Source organism: Physeter macrocephalus, unplaced genomic scaffold (genome assembly GCF_002837175.3).
Source record: "Physeter macrocephalus isolate SW-GA unplaced genomic scaffold, ASM283717v5 random_1001, whole genome shotgun sequence".
Taxonomy (NCBI): domain Eukaryota; kingdom Metazoa; phylum Chordata; class Mammalia; order Artiodactyla; family Physeteridae; genus Physeter; species Physeter macrocephalus.
Window position 1 is genome coordinate 3,976 of NW_021146935.1, and position 21,025 is coordinate 25,000.

General features: G+C 48.8%; 1 protein-coding gene across 1 annotated transcript in view; it reads left to right on the forward strand.

Moving 5' to 3' along the window:
* Nucleotides 1-21,017, forward strand: part of ADAP2 (ArfGAP with dual PH domains 2) — a gene marked incomplete at its 3' end in the record, with an annotated part of 22,754 nt that extends 1,737 nt beyond the window's left edge. Inside the window, exons 3-10 of the mRNA XM_055083606.1 lie at nt 1,624-1,715; nt 2,846-2,925; nt 3,863-3,975; nt 11,151-11,297; nt 15,178-15,261; nt 18,516-18,578; nt 19,707-19,784; nt 20,718-21,017. Coding sequence (XP_054939581.1) covers nt 1,624-1,715; nt 2,846-2,925; nt 3,863-3,975; nt 11,151-11,297; nt 15,178-15,261; nt 18,516-18,578; nt 19,707-19,784; nt 20,718-21,017 — 957 coding nt within the window. The remainder of the gene's footprint in view (nt 1-1,623; nt 1,716-2,845; nt 2,926-3,862; nt 3,976-11,150; nt 11,298-15,177; nt 15,262-18,515; nt 18,579-19,706; nt 19,785-20,717) is intronic.
* Nucleotides 21,018-21,025: the final 8 nt, after the last annotated feature.

Consider the following 21,025-nt stretch of genomic DNA (forward strand, 5'->3'; position numbering starts at 1 on the left):
CTCTCCCGTCGTGGAGCACAGGCTCCGGATGCGCAGGCTCAGCGGCCATGGCACACGGGCCCAGCCGCTCCGCGGCATGTGGGATCGTCCCGGACTGGGGCACGAACCCGTGTCCCCTGCATCGGCAGGCAGACTCTCAACCACTGCGCCACCAGGGAAGCCCTCCACATCTGTATTATAAAGATACCACTACCCCTTCATAGAGCTGCTGTAAGGATTAAATGCAGGCTCAAGGCAGGTACAAAGTAAATAGTCAATTAACAGCTGCTGTTCTCATTAGCTGAAATCCTGGACTATAACAGAAGTATCCTGATTCATGGTTCATAGGCCTCCTCCAGTCCCCCTAGCCAGGGAGGGGACCACTTTTTTCTCCTGACCTACAAAGATGGAGGACACCTGAAGCCCAGATAACACCATTCTGGCCAGAAAACCTTCAGAAAGCAGGCAGTACTAGACTGGGCTGGTTAGCTGAGGATTTCAAGGACTATTGGGGAAGCAGACCCATGTTTACTGAGTACCCATCTGTGCCATGCACTGTGCTAGACCACTGGGCTAGATACTTTACTCATTCATTCCACACGTTACTGTAAGCCTACATATGCTGGGTATAGGAGAGAGCAGTGAACAAGATAAAGTCTCTGCTCACATGGAGCTTACATTCTAGTGCAGGAGAAAGACTGGAAGCCGGCACCTAAACCTGAGGGTCGTTTCTTTGTACCTTATCACTCTCCTGTTACGTCTTCTTCATCTTCACGGGTGAGATCCCTGAAGCTCAGGGGCTTAAGTATTGCCCAAGCGTCACTCGGTGAATAAATGGCGCAGCTGGGATGCGAACCCTGCTCTGCTGAGATCCAAAGCCCATGCAAATCCTGCGACACAGCCAAGTGGCCACTGGGGAAGGGGAGAATAGGGTTCACACTGCCCAAGGGACATGGATTAAAAACCTGATGTTTTTTCCACACATGCCCTCACCCCAGATATGCCACTGCTGTTACTGAGTGCTGTTGGCCAGGGCCACTCCTGGCACATCTGCCTCTGGGTCTCTTGGGTGCCAAAGGCCCCCAGTGATCTTCCTGACCTACATACTCTATGGGGTGAGCACTGAACTTCTTCCATCCTCCAGCTCCATCTATCTCCTGCAGACTTGCAGGGACTGCTGCTGGTGGTCCTGGCCATCTGTGGAGGGGGTGGGAGAAAGAACATGAGCTTTGGAGTTAACAGGTCTGGGTTCAAATCACAGCTCTCCACTGACTAGCTGTGTCACCTTGGGTAAGTCACCTAACCTCTCTGAGCCTCAGTGTCCTCACCTCTAAAATGGGGATGGTAATATTATAGTGGTTGAGCGGATCGAATGAACTAATGCAGGAGAGCTGTAAAGTGCTCTGCCTGTATGAAGCATGGTTGTTACAGCACCTTATTGCTCCAGGTTGGGGCTTCCCAGCAGCACAGATGATCAAGCTGGGTGGGGTGGCGGGGAGGAGGGGAAATGTGTCAAACTCCGGGAGGAGTGTCTCCTGACTCAGCCCAGGAGCCAGTGAGAACAGTGGCCTTCAGGGTAGACCGTGGTTTCATTTCACGTTTTTTCAAGTTCTAACCTTACCCCAAGTTGCTGTTGTCTTGCAGTTTATGACCCACAACGGGAACCTCCGAGTGAAGGCGAAGTATGAAGCCAGAGTTCCTGCTTTCTACTATATCCCCCAGGCCAACGACTGCATGTGAGTGGGTGATTTCCTGGTCCCCCACCACCACCACTACCCCATCTCCTGTGTGGTGGTCTCTTCTACAGACATGCCCAGCAGGTGGAGCCAGGAAAACATTTGGTAATGTCATGGAGAACAGACAGACCTGATGAAAGCCCCTCTCCACCTTCATAGCTTGGGTTGTCACTTGCCCCCTCTGGGACTCAGTTTCCACAGCTGTGAAATGGGGCATTTTCTTTAGGATCTGTCCCTTTGACTTGATGTTCTTATAGCCTACAGGTGATAACTAACTTGATTAAGAAGCCGCCGGTATTTTAGCAGAACAAATGTGTTTCAGCTCTTATACTTTCTACGGAATCCCACCTGAGCTGTCCCACCTGAGCTCAGTGTTGCTCCAAAGCAGCTGCTTAGGCCCCATCTAAGCACCTACTATGTGCTCTGCACAGTACAAGCCACTTTGTATGCATTTAAACCTCTCAACAACCCTCAGGGGTAGGTAGGTATAATATTATTGGCATACTCCCCAAGTTCAGAGGAGTTAAGTAACTTGCCCTTGGTCACACAGTGGCTAAATGGTAGAGTGGGACCAGGTCCCAGGTGGTCAGACCCTAAGACCACTGCTCTGTGCAGTGTAGCATGCTCGGATCTCATGGGTGGGCCACAGGAAGAGGCTCTTGGACTCTCCTGGCTTAAGCTCATGAACACGCAGTGGGATGTGGCAGAGTAGATGGTCCAGGGGAGCTGTTATCTGTCTCATTGACCTAGAGGGCTGAGGCTGAGGTTGGAATGATATAGTGGTGTGCATATAGCCCACTGGGGGAGATATTTCCCCCTGGGGAGACACTGGCAATGTCTGAAGACATTTTGGGGTGTCACAACTGGGGAGGGGGTGCCACTGGCATCGAGGGGGTGGAGGATGAGCAGAGATACTGCTAGACATCCTACAAAGCACGAGACATCCCCCCACCACTAAGAATCACCCGGTCCCAAATGTTAATAGTACCCAGGCAGAGAATCCCTGGCTAGGCTGAGCAGGCAGCCGGGCAGCTGCTGTGGTGCGCCCATCCTCCGCTGCGGGGTCTCAGAAAGTTGCCATGGGAAGAGGATGCATCAGACACAGCTGACTAAAGATTCTCTCTTTTTAGGGTCTTAAAGGAACAATGGATTCGAGCAAAGTATGAGAGACAGGAGTTTATGGCTGAGGGGAAAACAATCTCACCCCCAGGTAAAGTTATTTTCATCATCTTTTGAGGGCTAGTTCTGATGAGTTCTAGAAAACAAAGTGCCTGAGTATTAGGAGCAAGGTCAGCAGAGATATACCTGCCACCCTTGCTCTGGCCTCAGAGGCCAAGGTGTGGGTTCCTCTGTCTCTGAAATAGCAGCACATTGGCTGGTGGGGTTTTATGGTCTGAGTGGCTGAGAAACACATTCGTCTCAGGTCCTTGCAGGGCCACAGGGTGTATGGAGTCTTCAGTACAAATTGCAAAAAGACTCACCCACCGGGCAGACCAGGAAGAAATAGACACCCGGCTTCTGGCTAATGTAACCCCTGGTGTAGCACAAGCCTTGGGAAGGTTCATGGACTGGATTTCACTTCCCTTCCTGCCTTTGTGTAGGGCACAACCTCATCGGTGGCCCTGAACCTGTGGCAGTTTCTGCCCTGCTACTCTGGGTCCAAGCTGACACTGACCCAGAGAGCAAAGTATACAAAACTGCTCTTTGAGGACCAGAGGCAGCGAGTGCTCAGCTCTCCGAGTGGCCAGGAGCACAGAGTATTCATCTACCAGCAGGAGCCCAGAGGTCACTCTTTATTCTCACACTCTGGAGAGTTTCATTAGGCTGATGTCAACGTGAAGTTGGGCCTCCTTCAGAATTAATCCAGTTTCTTAGGATTTAGCCTACTTAAGAGTTTACTATGGCTTCTTAGGAAACAACCAAGGAAGAAAGTTAAGGGGAGCCCAACTGAAATCATACAACATTGCAAATTTGACCCCAGACAGGACCCCCATGTCCTGCAGCTGAAATAGCTAAATTAGATCCTAGACATTTTAGCAGCAGGTGAGAGGTTCATTCCACCCCTGAGACCATACGGTACGGGGTTCATGAGTTGCTTGTTTGTCTTGAAGCTGTGAGTGTTCACTCTTTCTCATCCTTGGTGGAAGGTAACCGAGAAGGTTTCCTATGGAAGCGGGGAAGGGACAACGCACAGTTCCTGAAAAGGAGATTTGTCCTCCTGGCAAGAGAAGGCCTCCTGAAGTACTACACTAAAGAAGAGGTAAGTCTTTTCTTACTCCTCCCCTTGCGCTGGCTCTCACCCCACTCAGGTCTACATTTTTATTTATTTTTTTTATTTTTGGCTGTGTTGGGTCTTCGTTGCTGCACGCAGGCTTTCTCTAGTTGCGGTGAAGGGGGGCTACACTTTGTTGCGGTGTGCGGGCTTCTCATTGTGGTGGCTTCTCTTGTGGCGGAGCATGGGCTCTAGATGCGTGGGCTTCAATAGTTGTGGCACGTGGGCTTCAGTAGTTGTGGCATGTGGGCTTCAGTAGTTGTGGCTTATGGGCTGTAGCGTGCAGGCTCAGTAGTTGCGGTGCATGGGCTTAGTTGCTCCGCGGCATGTGTGGTCTTCCCAGACCAGGGCTCGAACCCGTGTCCCCTGCACCGGCAGGTGGATTCTTATCCACTGCACCACCAGGGAAGTCCCAGGTCTACATTTTGATCAATAATGCCTGGTCTCGTGTATGAGCTCAGCCACTGAGACTTAGGTACCACACGCTGCTACTTTTCCTTGTTATACAATCCATCCAGTCCACTAAAAACCACACCTTCTCTTCACCTAGAATGGGCTTAGACTGGTCCATGATTAAGCCTTTGATGTTCACTTGATTTTTATTTCATTTATTTATGTACTTAAGAAATATTTATTGAGCACCTACTATGCTAGACCTTATTCCAGGAACTGGGGATACAGCAATAAACTAAACGAAGTTCCTCTTCTCCTGGGGCTTCCATTCTAGTGGATGGAGACAGGTGTAACCAAAACATACATCAATACATAATCTATCCAGTGGCAATAAGTTATATGAAGTAAAATAAAAGAGGGTGAAGAGTTAGAGCGTGGGGTAGAGGGAGGTGCTACGACAGGTGGTCAGGGGAGGCCTCTCTGATGACATCTGAGCAGAGAACTGAATAAATGTGAGTTATGTGGATTTGTGGGCGAAGGGTAGAAATAGAGGGAACAGTATGTACAGAAGCCCTGAGCATGGTCATGTGTGCTGATTAGAAAAGATGACCCCTCTGAGAGGGTGCAGCCCTGGTCCCTGTCTAGGCAAGCAGAAGCCTGGATGGCAGTTCTCACTTGTACCTTCAGCCGGGGGCTTTTTGTTCAGTGCACAAACTGCCCAACCATGAGCCGTAGCCCTGGCTTGAGCTGGGAATGTATTTGGTGAGTCTAGAGGACATGAAGGAGGCCAGAGTGCCTGGTGCAGAGTGAGCAAGAAAAAAATGGAGCGAGATGAGCTCACATTGTGGGAGACTTCAGAGGCCATAGGAAGACTCGGGATTTTTCTTTGGAAACAGCTTTATTGAAATATAAATTCACACACCATTGGAGTCACCCATTTAAAGTGTATAATTAATAGCTTTCAGGGCTTCCCTGGTGGCGCAGTGGTTGAGAGTCCGCCTGCCGACGCAGGGGACACGGGCTTTCAGTATATTCATGGAGTTGTGCAACTATCACCACAATCAATTTTAGAACATTTTCATTACCCTAAAAAGAAACCCCACACGTGTTAGCTCTAGTTCTCCACTTCACTCCCCTCCCCCAGCCCTAGGCAACCACTAATCTACTTTCTAACTCTATAGATTTGCATATTCTGGACATTTCATACAAATGGAATCATACAATATATGGTCTTTTTTAAAAAAATTTTTGTTTATTTTTGGCTGTGTTGGGTCTTCATTGCTGCACACGGGCTTTCTGTAGTTGCGGCGAGCGGGGGCTACTCTTCATTGCGGTACACGGGCTTCTCATTGCGGTGGCTTCTCTTGCTGTGGAGCACGGGCTCTAGGTGCACGGGCTTCAGTAGTTGTGGCTCATAAGCGCAGGGGCTTAGTTGCTCCGCTTCATGTGGGATCTTCCCTTGACCAGCTTGGCTGCTACCGGGGCGAGAATGGAGCAGTGGGGAGGCGAGGGTGGAAACAGAGAAGCCAGTTAGGAAGCTATTGCAATAATCCAAGCGAGGAATAATGGGTTAGATCAGGATAATGGTGATGGAGCTGGTTCGAAGTGGTCAGATTCTACGTGTATGGAAATAGAGCCAGTGGGATCTACTGAAGGATTGGACACGGAGTGTGAAAGTCAGCAGAATCAGGAATGATTCCCAGATTTTTGCCTTATGCAACTAGAAGTCTAGATTTGTCATTTGCTGAGATGGCAAAGACTCAGCTCCCTACGGGGACGATCAAGAGTTCCTTTCCCGTTTTTGAGATGCTTATTAGTCATACAAATAGAGACTGAGAAAGAAGTTCTCGGAAGTTCTGAGTCTAGAGATTTGGGGAGAGTTTGGAGCTGGAGTCATCAGCATGTAAACTGGTTTAGCAACCGGACTGGCTGGAGTCACCTAAGCAGGGGGTGGGGGTGGATGAGAAAAGATGTCGGAGGACTGAGTATTTTAGTTATTTGTTGCTGAGTGACACACCACCCTAAAACTTAGTGGCTCAAAACATCAGTCTATCATGTCTCACAATCCTGTGGGTCAGGAATTTGAGCAGCAGTGGCTTCTCCCGTCTACTCCATGTGGCATCAGTGGAGTGGTCGGGCTCCGCTAGGAGACCCAGGAAGCCTTCACTCACATGTCAGCTGCTTTGGCATCCTCCTTGTGCCTTCTCTCTCTGTGATTGTTCCTCGTTCAGGAGTCCAGCTCAAGCTTTGTTACAGCATGGCGGCCGGCTTTCCCCGAGCAAATGAGAATGCTGCCAGGCCTCTCAAAGGTTAGGCCAGGAACTGCCTTCTGTTAGTCAAAGCAAGTCATGCAACCAGCTCCAATTTAAGAGGAGGGGATATAGATTCCACCTCTTTATGGGTAGAGTGGCATGTGCACACTAGGAGGGAAGGAATTGGAGAGGCCCATCTTTGTAGATTATCTGTCACACTGAGCCCTGGGATATTCCAATATTTAGAGGAAAGATAAGAAGTTTCCAGCAAAGAGAATGTGAAGGAATGGCCAAGAAAGTAAGAGAAGGACAAGCTCTGAGCACTTTAGCCTTCATCTTACTCCATTTCCTACATGCAGAAATTACTATTTATGTCCCCTGTTGCTTTCCTGGATGGACCAGAGCAATGCCAGAAGATCTGTCCAGTGTGGCCTCAGTCTGGGCCCAGATGAAAAATGATGGGGGATGAAGAGTATTAACCCTCCAAGAGAGAGTAGGGATTTCTTCTCAGTCTTCAGTTTAAATCACTGAAAAATATTGCAGGTACAAAAGGCAAGAAGAAAAAGTGCTGCTACAGAGTTAGGAGCAGCCACCAAACCCCAGTAGCTGTTGTGAGTTAGGATGTGAGTCTCATCCTTGGTTGGAAAAAGTTGATCTGTTTCTCAGTCCTAAGCCTGTTCAGTCTAAAGCCGTCTAAAAATAGAACAAGTTGCCTTTGTTCTTTTTTTAAATTTCTTTACCCAAATGGAAAAGTTTTAAATTATAAAGGTAACTCATTTTTATGTGAATATTTTGGGTAATACAAAAAAGTGAAGTTTAAAGAAAGCAAAACTCAGAAGATATTTCAACATAGCAAAATATTAATACCCAGATCACATTTTTTTAAAACCCTAAAAATGAAGAAGAAAAAAACAATCCATTGGCAGAAGAGGAAAAGGAAATGGTTTGGTAGTTCACAGAAAAGGAAACCAAAATGCCTGATAAATACAGGAAAAGAAGCCCAATCTCTCTGGCAGTCAAGGAAATGAAAATTAAAATCACAATGAGATATACTATGTAGCCACCAGAATGGCTAAAATTAAAAAAGGTTGACAACACCAAGTGTTGACAAGGATATGGAGAAACTGGAACTCTCATTGCTGGTGGGACATAAAATGATACAACCTCTTTGGAAAACAATTTGGCAATTTCTAATAAAGTTAAATGTACACTTAATCATATAACCCAGATTTTCCACTCCTAGGTATTTACAAAAACATATGTCCACAACAAAATTTGTCCACAAATCTTGTTCACAGAAGTTTTATTTGTAATAGCCCAAACCTGGAAGGTACCCAAATGTTCATCCACAAATGAATGAATTAAAAAATTGTAGTATGTTGGGCTTCCCTGGTGGCGCAGTGGTTGAGAGTCCGCCTGCTGATGCAGGGGCCTGTGCTCCACAACGGGAGAGGCCACAACAGTGAGAGGCCTGCGTACAGCAAAAAAAAAATTGTAGTATATCCATAGAATGGAATATTACCCAGCAATAAACAAGGACAAGCTACTAATAAATGCAACAATGTGGATCAATCTAAAAAATATTATTCTGAGCCAAAGAAGACTTATACAGGAGTATGTACTGTATAATTCCATTAATATGCAATTTCAGAACAGACAAAACTATACCAGTAGAAAGCAGATAAGTGATTGGGATTGGGGTGGGGTCGGGACTGATGCAAAGGAGCAAAAGGAACTCTTTTAGGGTAATAGTGATGTTCTAGATCTTGATTGTGGTGGTGGTTACATGGGTATATACGCTTGTCAAAAAACTGTACTCTTAAAGTGAGTTCCATTTATTGCTTATAAATTATACCTCAATTAAGTTGAATAAGAAATTAACAATGAGATTCCATTTCAAACCCTTCATACTGGCAAAAATGTTTAAATAACTGGCAGCATTGAGTGTTGGTGAGGATATGGGGAAAGGGGAAATCTTCTGTGTTATTGATGGAAATTTACTTCCAGTATGTACATTGGTGCAACCACTGTGGAGAGCCATTAGCAAAATAATTTGGCAGTTTTCAGTAAGTCAAAGTTGTACACACTTGTGAGCTAGCAATTCCATTCCTAATTGTGACCTAGAGACACTCTCACGGAGGTATACCAGGGATACAAGCTGACAGCAGCAAAAAATCAGAAACAATCTCCGTATCTGTCAACAGGAACATAGATTGATAACTTTTGGTATAGCCAAGTAGATTGGTATATCTCAACATGGACAGAGATAAAACGTTGAGTGACAAAAGCAAGATGTAGAATGATCCATATAATGTGATACCATTTATGTGAATTAAAGCCACACAAAACAACACTATGTATTGTTCATGGGTATGTGTATGTGTGTATAAAAGTGTAAAAAGTGAACTAGAAAGATGAACATCAAACTCACGACAGTGATTGACTGTGAGGAATGGAGGAGGGGAAAGGGACAGGGTAAGTAGTAATTAAAGGGATTTTGGCTTTATTAGTAATGTATTTTTTAAACAAATTTCCTTTTTGGGAACAATATTGACAAAATTAAATACACTTTTTTTGTATTTTTAGTATTTTTCATAGTAAATATTTTAAAAGGAAAGTCGTCCAGTAATCTTTCAAGAAAACCATTGTGAAGAGTGTTGGTGTAAATCTGTCCATACTTCTTATGTATGTGCAAATAAACATATAGTATATACATATAGTTTATGTACATTATACATATACTATATGCATATAGTATATGCATATATATATGTATATAACTTTTGCATTAATAGGTTCCTACTATACATCCAGTTCTTGGACTTGGAATTTCTCACACATGGATATCATGGACATTGTTTCATACTAGTAATATTGATTTAAATTTTCCTTTAAAAAATTCTGTGATATTTTATTGTGTGGATTTGCCACGATTTATTTATTTAGCCCATTATCATTGATGGACATTTAAATAATTTCTTTTTTTTTTTTTTACTGTTATAAGCAACATGGCAGTAAACATCTTTTGACATACATGTTTGCATAGTAATGCAATTACTTCCTCAGATAGATTCTTAGATGTGAAATTGTGGGTCAAAGCAAAACACTCAACGTTTTAGTAAATATGACCAAATTTCCCTCTAGAGAAGACTGTCCACTAGAACTTTCTTCAGTGATGGAAATTTTCTATGTTAGCACCTGTCCAGTACCCTAGCCACTAGCCACAGGTGGCCGCCGAGCACTTGAAATGGGACTACGTGTGACTAAGGAACTAAAGTCTTAATTTTATGTAGTTTTAATTTTAATAGCTGCATGTGGGTAACAGCTATTATGGGACTAGAGTGTTGGTATCATTTTTCTCTCTTATCAGTTATGAAAGGAAGCACTTGTTTTCCCTTTGCCTTCTTAGCACCAGTGAGTGCTGGAATTGTGTCCAGACCCTGAGAACAGGGTGGAGGGTGGGAGGGTGGGAGGCCCCCACACCTGCTTTTATCTGTTTGTTTTATCTATTTTATTTGTTTGCCTTCCATGGATATTTGTTTCAAATTCTTTTTTTTTTTTTTTTTTTTGGCTACACGGCATGTGGGATCTTAGTTCCCCAACCAGGGATCAAACCCGTGCCCCTTGCAGTGGAAGCACCAAGCCTTAACCACTGGACCTCCAGGGAATTCCTGATGATCCGTTTCAGAAAAAGTTCTCTGGCTAAAAATTTTGAAAAGTTCCACGTTAAGGTCTTTCCAAGCCCCCTTTCAGCTCAGAGAGGCCAATCTGATTAAGCAGGAATGGTGGGATGGCTGAATACAGGACAGCGGTAGAATATCTGTACATCTTGATATTAGAGCAAGAACATTTAAAACCCATGCAGAGTTCCATATGGATCATCTGTTTGCAGGTAAGTCTCCCTGGCGAATGTGATGAGAAGTCACCCTGCTGTCAGCATCTTAAGTATCTGCTTCCTCTCTTTTAGGGTAAAGAGCCCAAAGCTGTCATCAGCATCAAGGACTTGAATGCCACCTTCCAGACAGAGAAGATAGGGAACCCCCATGGGCTGCAGATCACCTACCGAAGAGGTTTGCCTTCCATGGATATTTGTTTCAAATTCTTTTTTTTTTTTTTTTTTGGCTACACGGCATGTGGGATCTTAGTTCCCCAACCAGGGATCAAACCCGTGCCCCTTGCAGTGGAAGCACCAAGCCTTAACCACTGGACCTCCAGGGAATTCCTGATGATCCGTTTCAGAAAAAGTTCTCTGGCTAAAAATTTTGAAAAGTTCCACGTTAAGGTCTTTCCAAGCCCCCTTTCAGCTCAGAGAGGCCAATCTGATTAAGCAGGAATGGTGGGATGGCTGAATACAGGACAGCGGTAGAATATCTGTACATCTTGATATTAGAGCAAGAACATTTAAAACCCATGCAGAGTTCCATATGGATCATCTGTTTGCAGGTAAGTCTCCCTGGCGAATGTGATGAGAAGTCACCCTGCTGTCAGCATCTTAAGTATCTGCTTCCTCTCTTTTAGGGTAAAGAGCCCAAAGCTGTCATCAGCATCAAGGACTTGAATGCCACCTTCCAGACAGAGAAGATAGGGAACCCCCATGGGCTGCAGATCACCTACCGAAGAGAGGGCCACGTCAGGAACCTGTTTGTGTATCACGAGAGTGGGAAGGTGAGAGCCTCCAGCTCGCTGACCCCCTTGCACAGCAGCCTCCTGAGATCTGCTGCTGCTGTTCTCACCATAACCTATTGTCACTTTTTTTTTTTGGCCACACCACGTGGCTTGTGGGATCTTAGTTCCCCAACCAGGGCCCACGGCAGTGAAAACACCAAGTCCTAACCACTGGAATGCCAGGGAATTCCCTATTGTCACTCTCTAGTTGGAGACAGAGGTACAAGTGAAGCAGAGCGAGATCAGGGAGAGCAACCTGGTGGGTACCGGGGGTGTGTCTGGATGGTGCACAGCTGTCAAGGGGCACCCACTTAGCAGAAGGGACTATGCCCAGGGATGGCAAATCAGGTGGGGCCGGAGATTCCAAATATGGGAGGAGGAATGGATCAAAGCTTGGGCAGCAGCGCACTCCACGGCCTTGCTTCTCAGCGTTTGGTCCGGCACCAACAGCATTAGCCATCACCTGCGAGCTTCTTAGAACTAGAGTCTCGGGCCCACCCCGAACCTACTGAATTAGAAGCTGCATTTTAACAGGATCCCCAGGTGATCCTTATGCACACTGAAGTTTGGGAAAAGCACCCCTTCAAGGTCCAGGAAATCAACTCCATCAGAGAAGAGCAGGCCAATAGTACAGGTTCAAGAGATTAAGCTGGGTCCAAATGAGCAGGGTCACGTGACCGGGCAAGGGTCAGAGATGCTAAGTTGAGGGGAGGAGGGGCAAAGGTGGGGGCTGACATTTTGTGAGTTTCTTTTTAATTCTGTGCCAGGTGCTCTTCTTGGCGGTCACTATTACATCATTTCTTAATCTTCAGATCAACCCTGGAAATGTTTTATCCCGTGTTACAGAGGCATGGGCATGTTAAATAATTTGCTCAAAGTCACGTAGCCAATGGTTCCTGAGCCCTGCACCCATTTCACCTCCCCAGGTGCCTCTGCTGGAGGAAGGACCCTTGGCAGCAGGAGCCAGGAACCAGATACAGGGACTAGATCTTCCCATAAGGCCCTAGCGCTGGGATGGTGACCATGGATCACCCTCCCAGCAGGCTTCACGCTCCCTCCACATTCTGGGCTGACTTCCTGGTGTCGTCTGAAGAGCTGGGTTTGGAGTCAGAAGCTGGGGCCCTGGTTCTGCCACTCCCAGCTGTGTTACTAGGGCAGGTTCCTTCCCTTCCTAAGTCTGCTTGTTTATGGTTGATAACGTCCACCTCCCAGAGGGGTTTTGAGAGTTGAGTGACCATGAACCATGAACGTGAAAGCATCTCATTATGGTGAAGTGCACTGTAAACATTAGTTGCTACTGTAATTTGTTCACGATTGTGGCAGCTGCAGAAGAAGACAGACTCTTGTGAGTCATTTCACATCTGTATCATGTACGCATTCATGAATTCACTCTTTCGGTAAATCCTGATTGAGCTCCTCCCCGCAATGTGCACAGCACTGGGGTGTGTAGTGAATGGGGCAGAGCCATGAGTGGGGTTCTGGGATCTCAGAGTCTCGGGAGGGAGGCAGATGGGGAAATAGGCACTGATGATGCTGTGTGAGGATGGGCTGGAGGCTGTGCTAGGGACACACAGTAGACATATAAGTAGCCTAGTCTGGGGTGGGGGGCTGGAAAGGGGCAGTCATAAAAGGCTTTCCTTTTATGGAAGGAGCATCTATTTAAGGAAGGAGCATCTATTTAAGAATTGTGTGAATATGCTGAAAAGGCGAACACTCCAACCAGCTTAAACAGGACATAAATGGGAAAGATACAGGAGTGTTTATTTCAAGGGCCAGTAGTATGGCTTGGCCTCCTGAGAAATTAGAATCAGGAGCTGTGATGTGTGTGTGTGTGTTTAAGAGAGAGAGAGAGAGAGAGAGAGAGAATACACTCGTAACAGGAACACATTGTTCTATAAAACCAGGAGTGCGAGTAATGTCTCACTTGTTTGTTTCTCTAAATTCAACGATCTCATTCCCCAAATTGCCAAGAAATCTATTATCAGTTATCTTTCTCGGCTCCCTCCCTTGGCTTTATCAGAATCTTGGGACTTATGCAGTGTGGGAGGCATGGAGGAGATCCCTGGTTTTCAGTCCACATTGGGCTCACTGCTGTAGTCCCATGTCCAGACTGGCTGGATACCAGTGGCTACCCCTCCACCCGCACGACTGCTACGAGGACTTTTGCTGCAGTGCCCAAGGTCTCAGACAATTACGGTACCTGGCTCCCTACCGCTGACCCAGTTGTAGAGCAACCGGCAACCTGGTTCGGGCCGGTCTCCTCTTTCCCTTGATGCCCCAGCTTCTCCCTTAGATGGACATAAATGGGTGGGGGGGAGGGATGCTCAAACTCATGCCCACAGGAGCCAGGTGGGCAATTGAAAAGTAAAGTGGACAGCCTTAAGGCTGTTGCAAACAGGAAAATCTGTATAGAGGACTGAAACAGACAAAACTTCAGGAGCCAAACAAACCTGTATACAGGTTGGATTTTGCCCCGGAGCCACCAGTTTGTGACCAAAGAGCCCTTCCAAAGTGGAGGCCTAGGTGGGTCTTTCATGGGATGGTCCCATTCCCTTAGTGCCTGAGCCTCTAGAAGTTTCGTAACACCCAGGACAGGAGAGCTCCGAACTCAGGAATACGGGGCCAGCAAGTCTGACCTGCAAGAGAGAAAGGGTAATGATGTTTCATACCTTTGAAACCAAATTCAAATGAATTTCTCAATCACCGTATCACATCTAAGTGCAGCACAGCAGCTATTTGAACAAGTCTTTCAGCTAGCTCCCCAATTCCAAATTCCAGGGAGAAAGAATCTGATAAGCCCTGTCCGGCCTCTGCATTTGTCCAGCTGCTGTGGTCAAGAGTGGGTAGGATCATAGCAGCAAGCGTGGCTGCAACTGTGGGTGGGTTGTGTGTGGCTGAAAATGGGTGGGGCAGTTCTCATAGAATCAGGGCTTGGGTGGAGCAGAAATCTATTACAACATCTAAATTCACCCTCAGGATGAGTAGAATGTTCTAGGAAAAAGGTGTTTCGGGGGTGAGGGCAGAGAGTTGGGTGAGGCAGAGTGTTTCAGGAAAAGGTAATAGCATGTGTTGGGACAGGGGGAGGGATTGCAATGGTTTTGTAATGGAAGGAGCTCAGAGGGCAAAGAACTTAGACTCTCTTCCTGAGGGTAGTGGAGAGGACTCTAAGCTAGACTCTGTTAGATTTGCAGTTCAAAAGTCACTCTGGCTGCCACAAGGAGGACTGAAAGGAGCGTGGCAGAGCAGAGGCAGAGCCAGCTGGATAAAGTGAGAGACGATGGTGGACACTGCCGAGGGAGACGTTCTCCCAGAGGGACACAGAAGGTCCAAGCCAGCTTTAGCCTAAGTTGCAGTCCAGGTGATCAGCATCCGCATTGGAGGAGCATCCCCAGGTGCACCTGCCCCCACCTGAGAGCCAGTCTTTGACATCTGAGGACCCCTGCTTCTCAAAGTGTGTCCCAATGACCAGCGTCACATCACCTGAGAGCTCGTTAGGAATGCAGAATCTCAGGCCCCACCCCAAACCCGCTGGATCCAAATCTGCGTTTTAATGAGATCCTCAGGTGATTCATACACACATTAGAAAGAGCCAAGCACTGTCCTAGGCCACTGCATAACTCCGATGTCGTTCGCCTTGGTCGTTTCCCACGGCTCTGGGGACCTCCCTGTCAGTGGCTTCCCACTTGCTCAGGTGATGCCCCTGGGCTCTGGCACTGTCCTCCCAGATGCCTGTGATCAGCCCACAGGCCCCTGAGTGGGACTGGGGGTGCGTGCCTGTGCCCAGATCTGAAGATCCAGCTGGCTTCTTGCCTCCAGCCTCAGCTCCCCCACCACTCTGTCTCATTGGCTGTCCATCTGTCCTTCGTATTTTTCTCTGCAGGAGATAGTGGACTGGTTCAATGCCCTCCGTGCAGCCCGTCTCCAATACCTAAAAATGGCCTTTCCTGAGCTCCCGGAGCCTGAGGTGAGCTAAATGTAGACCCCAACTTCCACATCTCCTCTCTGCCATCTCCCTTGCTTCTTGTCTGCTGACCTCGAAGACACTCAGAGGCCAGCCTCAGTTTGTTTGCAGGAAAGACCTTGAGATTTGGGGTTGGGGACCTCAGTGGGAAACCAAAAGCTTTCTCCTGGGGAGTCTGGGGGTTATGGCCTCACCCCTGGCAAGGCAGCCTCCAAAAAGTGGGTCAGGCTCTCCCCTTCGGGATGCATGGCTACCACCCACAGTGTCAAGGGGCTCAGGATTGGAGCATCTCTTTCTCACCCCTTCTCCCACTAAAATGCACGAATGGTCCCTCACATACTGCTTATAGAGTGCTTTTGAGCCCATTTTATCTTGTAATCCCTTTTATCTAGTAATCCCTTGCAGCCAGCAGTTAGGTGAGTGTGGCTATTCCCATTTCACTGATGAGAAACTGAGTCCCAGGAAGGTCAAGTGCATAACCAAAGGTGTTCTTCACATTCGAACATTCCCCCCTTTACCCTTTCATATTCCGGTATAAGGAAGGTAGTGGGATCTTTCCCATTATCATTCTAACAGGAACAGTCTGCCTTTCATGGCCTAGGTAATGGGGAGCCTGAGAACGTCATTTGATTGTCCTCAGACGTCTGGAGCATCCATCTACATCTCTCAGGCTTGGCTGGGGAAGCTGTATAGTGGGCTGGAGGAGGCCTAGGCTCTTGTGGATGTTCAGCTGCTAACTTGCTGTGTGACCACTGCAGGTTGAGTCACCTCTCTGTGCATCTGTTCCCACATCTGTAAGGTGGTGCTTGGTCTGGGTCATCTGCAGGGTCCCTTCCAACCCTGAGGTGCTGTACTCTGGTCCCTGTCTTAGGCCTGCTCTAGGAGGATTTTGTAAGAGATAGGGGTGGAGAGACCATGTTAGTCTTGGGACTTTCTTTTTCCTTTTAATATTTATTTATTTTATTTATTTATTTATTTTCTTTCTTTTCTTTTTTTTGCTGCGTCGGGTCTTCGTTGCAGCACTCAGGATCTTCGTTGAGGCCTGAGGGATCTTTTCGGTGCGGTGCGTGGGCTCTTTTTTGTGGCGCATGGGCTTCTTTCTAGTTGTGGCGTGCGGGTTTTCTCTCTCTAGTTGTGGCACGTGGGTTCCAGGGCTCATGGGCTCTGTAGTTTGCAGCACATGGGCTCTCTCGTTGAGGCGCACGAGCTCAGTAGTTGTGGCCTGCGGGCTTAGCTGCCTTGCGTCCTGTGGGATCTTAGTTCCCCCGCCAGGGATCGAACCCAGGTCCCCTGCATTGGCAGGCAGATTCTTTACCACTGGACCAACGGGGAAGTCCCAGTCTTGGGACTTTCTTAATCCCAACTGTTAGACCCTCCTTGAAAGCCCGAGTGTTCCTTAACGCCCAAGTTTGCAGGGAGCAAAGTGTCTGGAACAGGGGTCCATTCCAGACCCAGTGATGCACTGAGATGGCAATTCGCTAGGAGCAGTTCCAGCCAGACCCGGCTCAGGGCCCTCCCGGTCTGCAGGGTCAGCACCTGGAGCTGGTGACTGCCTGCTTCCGTGGGCGGGGCACTGGGGTTGCTGACTGCTGGCTGGAGAGGATGGAGGACAAAGGGCAGATGCCCAGCCTCATTTGTCTGGGAAAGCTCTCCAACTCTGCTGACCCCTGGGGAGGAAACTGGTCTTTGGCCAACATCCTCAATGCCCTCTTGCCTCCCTCATCCACCATCATTACCCCTTATCCACTCCCAGTCTCCTCCCCGCCCACCTCTCTCCCCATCTTTCTTCTCCCCATGTCTACATATGACGTGAGGTTCTGGGCAACCACCGAGGCCTGGCTCAAGCTCAGGGATCCAGATGCCAGAAACCTGGGGAACCCAAGTGGGGTTGTGGTCCTGTGATAAGAAAACGCATGGACCCAATGTCAGAGAAGCTGATGTGTTACGTAGGACAAGTCCCCTCACCTCTCTGAGCCCCAGTTTACTCATCTGTCACCATGAGGACAATCCCTGCCTCCAGGGCTGCCGTCAGTCCAGTGAGCCAGGTGTCTAAGGTACAGTGAATAGAACCCCATCCACGTGCTTTTCCTTCTTCTCCCATTGGCTTCCCGAGGCCTAGACTCCCCCTGCTTTGGCTCCAGTTCAGACGACTGAGCTGTCAGGACTTGTCTTCTCTCCAAATGAAGGAATTAAAGCCTACAGGATGCATTTTAGGGAAAGGGGAGTGTTGTCCTTTATATTTTCGTTTTGAGCTCACAACCTTTCTCCCTTTCAGTCTTTCCATTCCTATTCCCAGATGTCATGTCCCCTTCGTCCCTGCCCTGGGCTCAGGCTCTGGAGAACCCCTGTGCTGTGTTCTCAGAAACCTGGGCTGTCACTTGAAACTCTGGACTTGCCAGATTGACGCCCAGCATCAATCCCTGGAAGCTTCTCTGAGCATAGGATGGCAAGTTGGAAGGGATCCTGCAGATCACATAGGCCAGTATCCTTATTACATAGCGGGAGATAGGCCCAGAGAGGCATAAGGTCTTACCAAGGTAACACAGCTGGTTGAGGTCAGACCTGGAGCTAGAACTCAGGTCTCTTGACTCCTAGTCCAGAGCTTTCTCTACTTGCCCACCCTGCCATCACCTCCTATGGCCCTGGGTCAGAATCCCCACCAATGACCAGGTCTTGGCCAAGGGCCTGATCAGAGGGTTCTGCCATGTTTATACTTTAGCATCACAGAGTCACGGTAGGGGTACCACTAGTGTCTGTATGGTGTCCATCGCCTCTAGATGTGAAAGCTCTTCATCCTACCAGTGACATGTCTTTGAGAAAATCCACAACCACTTCTCTGAGGCCTGGTGTGTTCATATATACAACAAAGATGATAATATCCACCTCACAGTGTGGTTGAGAATTACGCACAGAGCCTGACACACAGTAGATCCTCAGGATATGCCCACCTGACACCAGGAGGGTCTCCTCAGAGCCTTGCCCGTGTCCTCCTCCTGGAGTTGCTGAAGGAATCCTTAAACTAAGTCTTGAAACCAAGACTTGGCTGTGCTGGTAAGCTCTGCAGACATCTGGGGTGCTGTTGTCTGGCTCTGTTGAAATGTTACTGTTGCATCCATACCAAATATAACCCCCTGAACCATGCATACACATCCTTCCCCATTCCAAACTTCCCCATTTTGGGGGAGCCAAGTTTGGTGGGGAACCTCGGGCTCCTGGGTGTGAGGCAGGGGTGTCAGTCTGTGTCTTTCTTCCCCCAGCTCGTGCCCCTCATCACCAGGAACTACCTCAAGCAAGGCTTCATGGAAAAGACTGGTCCAAAGGTATATCCTCCACTCCCGGGGAGACTTTCATGGCCCCTGTCCCAGTGGGCAGTAGGGCAGAATTTGGGAGGTGGGAAAATGGGGAACCAGGGGCAGAGAGGAGGGAGGAAGGGGAAGTAAATGGATGTTTGTGAGTTCCGGGGGTGGAGGACCAAGTGGAGACCGGGTGGCTGGAGTGTGGTCCAGCATCGCTGCAGGTGCTTCTCCCTATATGTGGGCATCCTCCCGCTTTATCAACATCACCATTAGCTTCTGTCCTCTTAACACCATCGAACTGATCCTACTCTTGGGAAAGCATAGCTGAAAAGGGACTCCTTGGGGGACAGCTTTTGACTTTTCAGAACCCTTGTGTGCTCTGTGCTGGGGCCCTACCGGGACCGTTCAAGTGACGCAGGGACTAGTGATCAGTCTGAGAGAACAAACCTATATATACACCCATGCTTGGGTGCCCAGCTGCATGCTGGTAGGGCGAGGCTCAAAGTCAGAAGATGGAGATGGTGGGGGGGTTGTGACGGGTGGAAGCAGGGAAGGGAGGAGGGAAAGGGAAAAGGAAGGGAAAGGTAGAGGAGCTCCTTAAGAAAGAACCCCAAAGCGACAGCGTTCCAGCGCGTGTGGTTTTTTGTTTTTGTTTTTTTTTAAGATGTAATATGCTGACAGGATGCTTGTTAAGATGACAGTGAAAGGTGTTAGGCAATCGGGATGAAGAAAGCCTCAGGCAGCTGGAAAACTTGTAAAAGGGGTGCAGGTTCTCTTCCTTCACCAGCTGGCGGCACCGCCCTCCCCGTGGTTCTGGCCAGGGGCTTTCCTTCCCCTGACCTAGATAGAATTCGGCCAAGGCCAGCGCTTTCAGAAGCCACTTCTGAGTTCCCAGCTTCCTTTTTCTGAGACTTCTTGTCCACAGCCTGAGAAAGGGGGAAAATACTTCTTCCAACCCACGCAGGCAGCACCTGGAGGCAGCAGGGCGAACCTGGGGCTGGGGGAGGGGGTGGGATGGGGCGGGGGGGCGGAGCCTGCAGAGCTCTAGGCCCGGGGAGGGGCTCTGGGGTGTGCGACCGTGGGGCCCAGGCTGGCCCTCTGACCTCTGTCTCACACACACACACACACACACACACACACACTCTTTTGCAGCAGAGAGAGCCTTTCAAGAAGAGGTGGTTTGCCCTGGATCCCCAGGAGCGGAGGCTGCTCTATTACAAGAACCCGCTGGTAAGAGCCACTGCCGGCCCTGCCACTGTGCACCTGCAGGCGGAGGTGGAGTCAGTGCTGGTCAGGGACCATGGGGAAGCGACAGGCCTGGAGAAGCCCAGCCAGAGGCACACCTCCTGGTACGAGGTTCCCTCTTTTGCAGCAGAGAGAGCCTTTCAAGAAGAGGTGGTTTGCCCTGGATCCCCAGGAGCGGAGGCTGCTCTATTACAAGAACCCGCTGGTAAGAGCCACTGCCGGCCCTGCCACTGTGCACCTGCAGGCGGAGGTGGAGTCAGTGCTGGTCAGGGACCATGGGGAAGCGACAGGCCTGGAGAAGCCCAGCCAGAGGCACACCTCCATCGTCACTTGTCTCTAAGTCAGTCTTGTGCATGAAGCTGTGCTCTCCCTCACCTTCCGGAAGTCCTTTATGTGTGTCCAAAATGCTGCCGATGTATCAGTAGCTAAGACAGGTGTTTCCCGGCAGGACTCTCTTCCAGCCGGAGGCTGTGGAGTGTAGCAGCTGGGAGTGAGGGCTCTAGACCTTGGCTGTCTGGGCTCCGGTTCCAGCCCTGCCACCTTCAGGGGTGCGCTCTGGGCAGAGCACTGAGCATCCTGTGCCTCAGTTTCCTCCAGAAAATAGGCTTCATAACACTGCCTTCCTCAGAGGTTGCTGTGAGGATTATCACACGAGTTACTACATGTAAAGTACTTGAATCCATGGTGCAGAGTTAACTCTCTGTGAATAGTAGGTACCGTTTCAACAGATGCCTTGTGTGATGCCTTTTATGGTTTGAGCCTTTTAAATTCTGGGTCCCATCTATAGCCGAAATCCCCAGCAGAAGCCCCACCCAACACACACACCTCTTACCAAAATGGACCTGGGGGGCTATCAGGCCTGCAGGTGGCCCTCAGCCCCAGGTGTGGCCTCTGACGACCCGTGTCTTCTATTTTCAGGACGCCTTTGAGCAGGGCCAGGTATTTCTCGGGAGCGATGAGCAGGGGTACCAGGTGTCTGAAGACCTGCCTAAGGGCATCCGGGGGAATCGCTGGAAAGCCGGCATCACCATCGTCACCCCGCAGCGGAGATTCATCTTCACCTGCCCCAGCGACAAGGAGCAGCGCGAATGGATGGAGAGTTTTCGGGATGTCCTCTCCCGCCCCTTGACGCCCCTCAGCCTCCTCAGTAAGATGCAGGCCTTGTTCCTTTGGCTGAGGGCGGCAGGCAAGAAGGGGCTTCTTCACTTGGGTTCAGCTGTGAGCCC